Here is a 12,016-nt window from a genome sequence, read left to right on the forward strand (position 1 = left end):
AAAACCTATTCACATCATCTCTTCCCTCCTTATTAATTGTCCTGCCCTATCTTGTTGCTTTCCCCAACCAAGTTAAAGGTGACTTCTTTTTTAGTCATTGTTTTTGGATATACGTGTAAATGAATCAACTTGTGAATGCATATGTTATTTCATTTACAACAAATGCAACCTTCTATTTCACTCTGTCTAGGGTTTTGTGCATATTGAAATTTCTAGGGCTGCATTTCTTGAATGCTTATATTCTGTAGATAGGCAGCCATGGCTATCTATATGATAAGTCCACCAATGAAGTTTTTAAAGTCATGTGAATACACATGACTACATCACCGTTCTTGAAGACCAGTGTGCTTACTCACCAAAATCATCCTGAATCACTTACTCATGGTTCATGGCATCTCCTTTCTTCTGCTCCGAACTGTTAGGCTAATCTTGTGGTGGGAAAAAAAAAAGACAGAAAATACTTCTTGTTTGCCCAATATATAAATAACCATAAAAAATAGAATGACTACATGGAAAAAATGTTTTTCTTAGTTTTGAAAAAAAGTTTTGATTAAATATATTAAAGCAGATAATAACCAAAGCACACTTTGACTATCAAAAAAATAAAAATACAAATAAGCTTTATGAACAAATTATTAAATAATAATTGTGAATTTAAAAATACCACAATAATAACTGAATCATTATTAAATAATGTATCAAGAAAATATCTATATTACATAAAATGTGTTATTCAAAGAAGTTAAAATTAAAAGTCTAAAACAGATGTTTAAGAAATAAAATAATGATAATCTCAAATTTGTAAAATTGTAATGACTTATGGCAATAGTAATTTTAGTTTTCTATAATCCTTAGACAATTGCAAAGTCTAAAGTTTGGTATTTTGTGGGTGTCCACCTTTTGTGACTGATCTAGGAAACAGAGATGTCAAATAAACTTGATTAATTATCTGATTCTTCTTTCTCTGTGAACTGGCCTATAACTTTCTTCCCTTTAAATCTGTACTCTCTTGCATATGTGGGAATATAAAAATAAATTTACATTTATTCTTAAATTATTTCCTTCTAGCAAAATAATTCAAACATTGTCTGTATTAGCTAATAAGTGATTCTTGTCACTTGTCCTCTTCTTCTGCATCCCTAACTTACATTCAGATTAATTTGTACTGTCCTTTGTGGGATTAAAACAAAACCAAAACCAAAACCACACACAAACAAACAAACAAAAACCCCAGACATACCTACTATTGAAAAAATTAGATGAAATAGTTTTTATGGAGAAAAGTAAAAAGAAGCCACTGATAAGCCAGAAGGTTCTTGACTTATTCACAGTGGACCTCATGGAACAAGACATGACTACATCCTGCTTCACTTGCACTGTTAGCCATAAAATTAGCATTCTCCCTCTCTTTCTTATACATCTTCTCTTACAGTCCAGAGACCCCAAATACAATGCTCTGTAATTTAAACAGAATAGATTAGTTGGAAGAAATTGCAAGATGTCAAATGCAAATTGTGTTTTTAAAAACTGTGGTCCATTGGAATACACGCGCCACCGCCATTTACAGAAGCATTTGTGCACAGGTTTTGAAAACAGCGTTATCAGAGAAACAGAAGTCAAATGACTAGCCATCTCCGCAAACAAATGGCCTTGAAAGACTCTCCAAACTCCTGCAATTCAAGAGAACCCATTTCTGGTTGACATTTAACCTCAGAGTTTATGGTAATTCCAGATGCTAATGATAAAAGTGGCTATTCGGAATCTATCAAAAACCTTAAGATATTAAAATCCCAAAGCAGTAATCCAGGCTGCCTGGAACCTAAACCATGTACCATTCTCTTACAAAAGTGTGATCAGTAGAAATTTCTTTTGACTCTTTTACATTAAATTTATTTATTATTCACTTTACAACCTAATATCGGCTCTTCCTCTCCTCAGAGTACACTCTCAAGCACGCCCTCCCCCATTCAACCTTCTGGGTGGCGACAGTCTGGGTATCAACAGCCCCTACACACAAAAGTACTCTACAGCCAGAGAAGTCAAGTCTAAAACTATGGGTTGATCAGACAATTGAGGGAGAAAGCTTTATGAAAAATACTATCTACATCTGGTGCTGGTACAGCTGTATTTATTTGAGCAAACTTATTTAAGATTTTTAGTTATTTAAAAGTTTTCTTCTTACTATGTTTGTTATAACAACAACAACAACAACAACAACAAAAAAAAAAGCTAAGGAAGATTCTAAATTATGAGCAGACATACTGGTTCCTATTATATTTAAGTCCTTCAATTGTAACTGCCAAAGCAAAAATAATTTCACATATATAACTAACAACATGTTAAAGTAAGAACAAAGACAAACATTTTTATTTGTCATTTGATTTCTGCATTATACCCAAAGAATTAGAGTTTATTCACTCTGCTGTCCCAGACCTGGTCTTCAGAGAGGAACTGGAGAACATATTTGGTATACTGGACAGTCCACTCTTCCTAAGTAATTTCAGAATCAGTTATGCTTATCCTCAAAAGAGAAATTACAGCTTCACATCTTACACATTTACCAGTTTTAAAAACATATTACAAAAAATACAATATTGCCATTTACTTTTTTGTACTGGCCATTTTTATTTTCAAAATATGTCATTATAGCTGCAACAGTTAGTATCCGTAACACATCAAGTCCATTCTCAAGAACTTAACTGTGTTATTCCCAAACCATGTTTTTCTCATATGTTTTTCTTTATGACAACCATTCATTGTTACTTCCTTTTATAAAAGTTTAACAAAATTATCAATCACCATTTCTGACCAGATGTTCAAAATAATTTTCTATTACATAATATTGAAAGGGAAACAGTATGTTTCAATTTTGCTTAGAAACTTTAAAAAACAATTGAAATTTAAAAATATTACTAGTACATAAATAACTTATAAAATATTCTTTTGAAGGAAAATTTTGTAGGGAAATATTTTGTTTTTCCCTTATTTTTGCTGATGTGATTAAAAAGAGCCAAGTTTCAAATTTTGAGAAAATTTTGGTTTTGATTAATATAAACAATAGAAATAAAAACCAGTACAGGCTAAATCTCTTAAGGTATCTACAATTTATGTTCATATTGAAAAGGTCATGAGCCAACGATCAATATGGTATATTTGAAGGTTCACTAAAAGATATTTTTCTTAGTTTTAAATGAATTAATTATTTAAGGAAAAAGTGCTTAAGTACTGTGACAAAATATCCTATTTATACTCATATAGAGAGTAGTTTCCTCTTAGGAATTCTTTACAGGATAGTATTCCATTTGTAGAAATGCACAGAGACTGTAGGTGTGCAGTCCCTTCACACCTCACCCTACTCTTCTTTTCAAGATCATTAGTTAGTATGGACTGTTCCATAAGACCTTTGAGACAGTCTAAATATCATTCATATTTTAGTGTTCTTTAAATCAGGCTCCTGTTCCATGGTCTCATGCAGAACACCACACCCCACTGAGTCACTCTTTTTCATGGACTCTGAGCTCAGAGAGTCTCCTGATGTGTCTTGGATGTGAGACAGACTGTCAGATACTATAAGGATGAGCTTAACATTACAGATATTCAGAAAAATGGCAGGAATGAAACACCTATGTATCACTCTATGTAAAGAATATGTGCTATCCAAACTAGGTATAATTCAGTCAGTTTAATTTTAAAAAATCATTAAATTAATTTCTATTTTATTACTTTCTTCGAATTAAACTGACTGGAGTATACCTAGTTTTAAGAGCACAATATTTAGGATCCATCTGGGGTAAAGAGGATGATTTTTCTCCTCAAGGGCATCTTTAAGTTCAGAACAGTACTGTTCCTAATAGTGGGAGGAAAAAAATAAACAAAAAATTCAGCTCAAATCAGAAACTAAACAGAATAACAAAGATAAGAGAATGATATTAAATGTGATATTTGGTCAACATTAGTCAAACCCAAATGGTGCCTAGTTATCTCTGTAATGAACTGTATCTATGGCAACTTTAATTATTTCAGCTAGTACTGAAGAGATTAATACTGGAGTCTAAGGTATGAATCTGTAACAGTGTTCAGCTCCTAGTGAACACTGCTTAAAATCTGTCCATATTAATGAAAGGGGTAAGAAAAGAAAAGAAGGATAGAAGGAAGGAGGGAAAGAAAGAGAGAATACTAGAAGGTTAGGGCAATGATGAAGGAAAGAGGTTTTAGTTAAGGTAAGAAAACTTCTTTTCTTCTTGTTGGGAAACAGCTAACACTTTGAGAATGCTTTTGTCAAATACACAGTGTGGAAAACAAGTATTATGTACTTATAAAAGATGTCCGTTCCAGAGTTGTTAATATCCTATAGATATAACATACAAAAATAACAGACAAAATGGAATTAAAAGACAACACAGGTCTATGCCATTAAAATGAGAGGATGAGCTGTGCAGAATAAAGGATATTCACATATGAAATGACAAAATAACATTGTATGGGAAACTTAAGATGAGATAATTTCAGAAGTATGGACCCCAAACAGTGTACTTTGTGTTATCAGTTAGAGCTATTTTAAATTGAACTGAGGTTTTTTTTTTACTTTGTGCATAAAATATACAAATTATAGATGTTCATAGGATGTTTAATACCTGTATCTAATGTGGACTCTTCAAACCAAGGCAAATATATTAAGTTTCTTCAAACATTTGTATTTTATGGCACAAATATTAAAAATTAATTATTCTAGCTCTCAGAAATGTAGGGTGGTGCTGGTGGTGGTTGTTGCTGTTGTTGCTGTTGATGCTGTTGTTGCTGTTGATGCTGTTGTTATAGTTGCTGTTGTTGTTGTTGTCATTGTTGCTGTTGTTGCTGTTGTTGTTCTTGCTGTTGCTATTACAGTTGCTTCAGTCATTGTCATCTGGTACAATAAGCACATGATAATTTCTTCATGATATATAACTTAGTGCCCTGAGATCATCCCCTTCTTATCTTTCTTTCTCTCTCAGTTTTTATGGTATTAACTGTTTCGGAATCCACATTTGAGGAAATTCATGAGACACATTTATTTCTGTCCATAGTTTACTCTAATCATAATGATCTTCGATAATATTCGTTCTGACAAAGGAAAGGAATTTGTCCTCTTTTCTAACTGAGCAATGCCCTGTTATGTTTATCTATCAGATTGTCTTTGACCTATGCCAAGATGATACCAGGTAATTTTGTGAGCACCAAGGAATCTTGTCTCAGACACAATGCCTCCAAATGTTTTAATCTAGTTAATGCCCACATGCCCTTGCGCTCCCTTTCATTTCTTTGAAAAGGTGACTTTGGGTTTTAAGCTTCTTAAACAAGATTATAAATTCAACACAACCCCAGTTTTTTGATAATCTTTCATGAGAGGACACTTGATGCTAGTTTCTTTCATGAAGGAGTTATCAAGAAATGCCATAATGATAACATTACATCACCATCCCTCATACTAGTACATGCAACAACACAATTTCCTATATTCTCATTTTAGTGCAAGGAAACACAAATATTTCTAATCTGAGCTAAAATCTGCAAAATGGAGCCAAACATGTAGATTGTCTGGCTCTTTAGACAACAAACAATGAGACAGGAAAAGGAGCTATCCTCTTTCTGATTCAGATTCCAGTTCCAGCCAAGAGGAAATCAGATTTCACCTACAGTCCTTCACTGATTGCCTTTGGTGGCATCTCTTCTCTGTTTCTTTTGCTCTAATGTGAATGATATATTTTAATGTAAACTGAATACATCTGTCTTCTCCTCCCTTCATAATTCCAGCTGGTGGGGGCACCAGGTAGGTTGCTCAGCATCGTGAAACATAGGCCAAGTAACACTGCACCTAGTCCGATGGAACATCACATTTTTCATTGAAAACCATAAGAGCAAGATTAAGATTCCACACTTAAGCTGTAATTTCAAATGCAAAATAATATATAAATAAGGGTAATAAAATTAATACTCATATTATTTAATTAATATTATTGAATATTAATTGTATTTCTTTTCTACACTAACTGTGCGAGTGAAATTTTAAAGAAATTTTAAAAATTAAACAAAATGTATTACATTGGTGACATATGTGGGTTACAATTTATATATCTTTTCACAAATGTAAATTAGCCATTATTCTGAACATTCATGTTTTTAAATGCTGAACTTAGACTTTTCTCCCAGCTCTGACTGATATCCCCCTTCCTGTGTGCTCACTCTTGCTGCCTTTAGGAAATAGTCAACTTCAACTGCCGGAAACTGGTGGCAACTATGCCTCTTTTTGCTAACGCCGATCCCAATTTCGTGACGGCCATGCTGAGCAAGCTGAGATTTGAGGTGTTCCAGCCCGGAGACTATATCATTCGAGAAGGAGCTGTGGGGAAGAAAATGTATTTCATCCAGCACGGTGTTGCTGGCGTTATCACCAAGTCCAGTAAAGAAATGAAGCTGACAGATGGCTCTTACTTCGGAGGTTAGTAAACGCACGGAGCAAGGTCTCTGAAGACACAATTCCAAAGTCTCTGAAATGTCTCTCCGGGGGCCTTGGAGGCATCACGTGTTTGGTGATTTCGGACATGACCTTTTATTTGAGTTCTGGCAGAAGCACTTGGAACCTATCTATATTCGAAGGTGCCAAGTTCCATACAGGTGTATAAATGAGTGTATTGATGAGAGGAGAGTTGCATACATTTTATGTGGAACCAGTTAACACTGGCTGAAAACATACAGAACCGCACTTTTTTTTTCTCATTCAAACATCCCCAGAGTATTGGATGACTCTTTCTCTAGCAGTTACAAGTGTTTCCTATACTGCTCTAATAAGATTTTGAGTTTTTCTTATTTTTCTATGTTCCTTTAATATACTATACACAAGAAGAAACTTTCTTCGTTGACTTTTTAACGAGTTGTGGGTGTAGAGAATCAAGCAGGAAAGCCTACAAGTCTGTCTTTAGATTTATTGCTAAAAATTACCACCATTATTGTTGCTCACATATAATTGACTAAATCCGAGGTGTCACTGGCAGCACTAGGCAAAGGAGAGATGGCTACCCCATGCTTGGGCAGCCGCTTATGCTGCTGAAAGGGCTGAGTATTTGGTTTATTTATAACATGGCTACTATAAAGATCATGTTTCTCAAAGTTCATGTTCAGCAGAGTGTGTGATTATAAAATGACTGGGTAATACCTATGCTGGAAAAAAAGTTGAAAATGTTAAAGCACACCATAATTAAGACTGGATTGGTGGGGCCAGCAAGATGGAATAGCAGGTAAAGGCACTTGCTGCCAAGATGGCTAACCTAACTTGGGCCCCTAAAATCCACAAGGTAGAGGAAGAGAATTGACTCTTCTGTCCCCTGAGCACCACACATGAACCTTTGCACACATCCCCCTCAAATGAGTATAAATGAATAAACGAAGTAAATGAGTGTAGATGGTGTTTGTGTTAAATTGACAAGCGTTGTCACTACAGCTGTATTAAGTATCATGAACAAAGTTTCTTCAAAGACTATGTCAGGATGGGTTCAACCACTGGTGAACCCAGCCTAGCAGCGAAGGTTACGGTGATGAGACATAAGATCATGCCCAGTATAGAAATAATTGTTCCTGTTATATGACTTAGTGATGTTGCATCTTTGTCCACAAGTGAGACACAACTATATATTTGTGACTGTGGTGATTTATATGGCCTTCTGCAGCATGTTGGATATAAGCTTTTGCTAATCTTTTAGGCAAGTAAATTCCACTTAATCCAAATCTTCCCCGTTCTTACCTTCTCCCTGGTTTGTATTTCCTCCTCTGCAAAGAGCTTCTTAAGCTTTGTGTCTTAAACTTCATGAACCTCATGAGCATTTTCAATATTTGGTCCTAGAGCCTCTTGAAACTTGCCGGTTGGCAAATTAGATTGTAGTAATGTGTTTTGTGAGGAAGAGCCTGATAATAAAACTCCACTCTCCTCTGTGCATCTAATGCTCACGGAGCTGCACAAATTACTACTGTTGGTGTCTGACACAATTGGGTTATTCTATGCAGAACTTTCTTTTCTCCCATTCCTTATTTATTAGCTTTTTATATCCGCATACGAGATATAACCTAATTACTTTAGGGCTCACATTGTTCAGAGGTTCCATCACATGCCACCTATGAGCCCCTTAAAGTGGGGTTTTATTGACTTGCTCTTTACTAGGATTGTTTTGTTTTCTGTTCAGTGTGCAAAAGGCTCTTGGTGGATAGTGTCCTTTCAGTTTAGAGTTCTCCATATGCCCAAAGAGTCCTTCATTCATTGGTTGCTGGTGTATTAAATCAGGATTTTGTCACTAAGAATGTCCAAGCTACCTTTCTAGCATAGCATCCAACATTTCTTAGCTAAATAAAGCACTACTGCACATATCTACTTGTGGGTGAACACACACGTGTGTGTGTGTATGTGCACAAAGACAACACTATTCTGCAAATGTATATGCATTTGTTTATGTAACCATCTGCATCTATATAAAGCAAAAATGAGTTACTATGTAGAACAGTCTAGTTCAATCCTATTCAGTTCTATTCTACTTGTAGTTCTTCATTTAATAGCCAAGATACCATGTCCCTTGTAAATTTGTGTTCAATTTAGGTACACAGATATAATTACATTTAAAAGCTAGAGTATCGTTGTATGTATATACTTTGCCTTCATTCTTACAGTTTCCACGGACTTCCAAGCCCTCTCAGAGACACTGTGCCACACAGTTGTAACATACTTACAGTTGTTTGTCACACTCTGCATATCACCCAATGTCTTTGGGTTTCTATTGCTGTGGTGAAACACCATGATCAAAAAGCATGTTGGGGAGGGAAGGATTTATTTGACTTACACTTCCACAGGAACTCAAAACAGTGTAGAAACTTGGAGGCAGGAGCTGATGCAGAGGCCATGAAAGGGTGTTGCTTACTGGCTTGCTCTATATGGCTTGTTCAGCCTCTTCTTATAGAACCTAAGACCACCAGTCCAGGGATAACACTATCCACAATGAACTGGATCTTCCCCACACAATCACTAATTAAGAAAAAGCCCTACAGGGTTCCCCACAGCCCTATCTTATAGAGGATTTCTTTTTCAATCAAATGACTTTCACATGGCTGTAGTTTGTGTCAAGTTGGCACAAATATAATTAGCATTCCTAATAAGGCTCTGACCTCATAAATTGCTTCTCAGTTTGCATATAATAAAACTTACTCTGTGTTAAAGAATTCCCTCAGCTGGGCCTGGTGGCACACGCCTTTAATCCCAGCACTCGCGAGGCAGAGGCAGGTGGATTTCTGAGTTCGAGGCCAGCCTGGTCTACAAAGTGAGTTCCAGGACAGCCAGGGCTATACAGAGAAACCCTGCCTCGAAAAAAAAAGCAAACAAAAAACAAAAACAAAACAAAAAGAAACAATAAAAGAAAAAGAAGAGAATTCCATATTTTTACAAGATAGATATTCTATTTATTATTTAAAATAGTTATGGAGACTACTATCAATATAATCCATATACTTAAAAGTTCTTTCAAAACACCTTTCAACTCTTACTATGTTTAATGGCAAAACTGTAGATTGTTTCTTCCCAATAGTTTTACAGATGACAATTCCTGTATAGATCCTCATTTTAGTATCAAATTTCACCACTATTGAAAAAGAAAGAAAAATGAAATACCCTGTATATCATTTACTGGGTCCTCTCCCTTTTAGAGCCTATAGCAATCACTGTTATGTTTAAATTAAACTTCCAATTTCATTGTAAGATGCAATTATGGAGAGAATTGTGGGGTTTGACATTCCTCTTTTAGGAAATGACCTGGATATGGTCTCATGTGAGGTATAGGAGGTATGTTACTAATTCTTTCAGTTTTGCTTCTTGGCAATCTTGTTTTCTCCATAAAGAGAAAAACTTTTTCTCTGTTTCCTATTGATATACATGAAAATTCCTTTTTATTGTCTCGTTTCACTAGCAGACATTACCAGCATTTGGTTGAATTAAAGAGGTGTGAGGAATATTATTATCTTGATACTCATTTGGGAAGAAACAATCTACAGTTTTGCCATTAAACATAGTAAGAGTTGAAGGTGTTTTGAAAGAACTTTTAAGTATATGGATTATATTGATAGTAGTCTCCATAACTATTTTAAATAATAAATAGAAAATCTATCTTGTCTACTTTTTTCTGTGTGATTTAGAATAAATGTTTATTATTTTTATTTTATTGTTATGAGTTTTTATTCTAAATAAAATAGAGGATGTTTTCCTTTCATTCATTAACTTGTTTTGTAGTTGATTATAGTTTCATGATTAATTAATTTTATAAGAAATATTACTCTTCTCCTTTTCTATCCCTCAATGTATTGTCTGGGTTTTTTAATTAAGGTAATTTACACTTTAAAAAATGGATTTGTAAGTTTCTCTCTCAGTTCCTATTTTCTGAAAAATATTTTCTAGAATTGGTCTCATTGCTTCCTTAACCATGTTATAGAATTCCCTAATGAAAACATTGGAAGCGAGTATTCATTTGTGCAAGGTTATTACATATTTATTCAATTTCTTTATACTACAGATACAATGTTTGCTCAGCTTACCCATTCTTTACTGTGTAAATTTGGTTAGTATGATTCATCTACAACCGTTTTCAATGTTATCATCAGCAACGGTTCTGAGTACATGAGCATGCAGCAGGTGTTTGATGTCTATTGAGCAAACTTATAGGCAATAGAGATACTGGGATGAGTAAAGAAGATCAAATATCCTGCGATTATCTAGTTTTTAACTTGTGACTGCTTAAAGAAAGTCAGAAATTACTAAAACTTTAGCTGTTTTATTAGACAATGAAGAGAAATGCTTTAGGAAACTTAAAACAGGGAAAACATGTAATGGCTCCCACCTCCTACAGCCATGGAAGGAATTAGAATGTAGGGAAGTGGCATTGGTCAACTTGATGGTGAAGTAGTAGATGCTCAAAGAGTAAGCTACAGTAGAAACTGCCTGGCTGGTGGGGCAAAAGAGCTCCCAGTCTTCTCTTGGATTCCTCTTTGGAGATAAACTACATAATCTTAAAGTTCCCTTGGCCAGAGAGGGTATTAAAGTCTCTGAAACATCTGAGTCCTCTGATTTTTCCAATCTTTCTGCCCCTCTTCCAAGCAGTCTCCTGAGTCTTAGGTGTAGGGGTAGTGTTGTAGATGTATCAACTGGGGATGAGTACCTCATTGTGCTTTGTATTTCGTGGCTTTCTGTAATGATCTCCAGAAAAAAATAATAATAAAGAAAGCTTCTTTGAGGAGGGGTGAGACTTGCCTATGGACATTAGAAACAGTATCTAGGATGCAGCTAGATTACAATGGCTTAGGAATTTAGGAATGCTCTAGATTATGTGGCCTCCCCAGTCATGGCTAGTTAGCCAGGTTTATAATACTAGACATGAATTTGTTCTGATGGAATGGGTCTTAAACTCAATTATATTGCTGTTGGCTACTGCCAAATTATATCGCACCATAATGTTCATTGCTGTACTTCGTATTTGACAGGAAACCTGCACATAAGAGATCTTTACACTGTGGTAGCCTAAACAAGACCTTAGAAATGACAGCAGTTCACAAGCAAATTTGAATGGAAGAAATCTAATGAGGATTCATCCCTAAATGAATAGCTACAAGAAATTAGTGATTATAGAGAGTTGGATAATTATTCTTCCTGAGAGATAAGCCCTCTAATTAGGCTACCTCTACTTGACTACTAAATGGTCAGTCCTAAAAGCACATACATTTCCCTGATGACTAAGGACTTTAAACATTCCCTAAGTATTTCTTGGCCAATCAAGATTCCTCTGTTGTGAATTCTCTGTTTAGTTCTATACCACATTATTTTTATTGGATTGTTTGGATTTTTTGGAGGTTACCTTCTTGAGTTCTTCATGTATTTTGAATATTAGCCCTCTATCTGATGCGGGGGTTAATAAAGATACATGTATAATTACATGCATACAAACAATACTAAATGGACACT

The 12,016-nt window shown here is 35.0% G+C and overlaps 1 protein-coding gene across 1 annotated transcript in view; it reads left to right on the forward strand.

Moving 5' to 3' along the window:
- Positions 1 to 12,016, forward strand: part of Hcn1 (hyperpolarization activated cyclic nucleotide gated potassium channel 1) — a 378,709-nt gene that overhangs the window by 316,990 nt on the left and 49,703 nt on the right. Inside the window, exon 6 of the mRNA NM_010408.3 lies at positions 6,235 to 6,475. Coding sequence (NP_034538.2) covers positions 6,235 to 6,475 — 241 coding nt within the window. The remainder of the gene's footprint in view (positions 1 to 6,234; positions 6,476 to 12,016) is intronic.

Source organism: Mus musculus, chromosome 13 (genome assembly GCF_000001635.26).
Source record: "Mus musculus strain C57BL/6J chromosome 13, GRCm38.p6 C57BL/6J".
Classification (NCBI taxonomy): domain Eukaryota; kingdom Metazoa; phylum Chordata; class Mammalia; order Rodentia; family Muridae; genus Mus; species Mus musculus.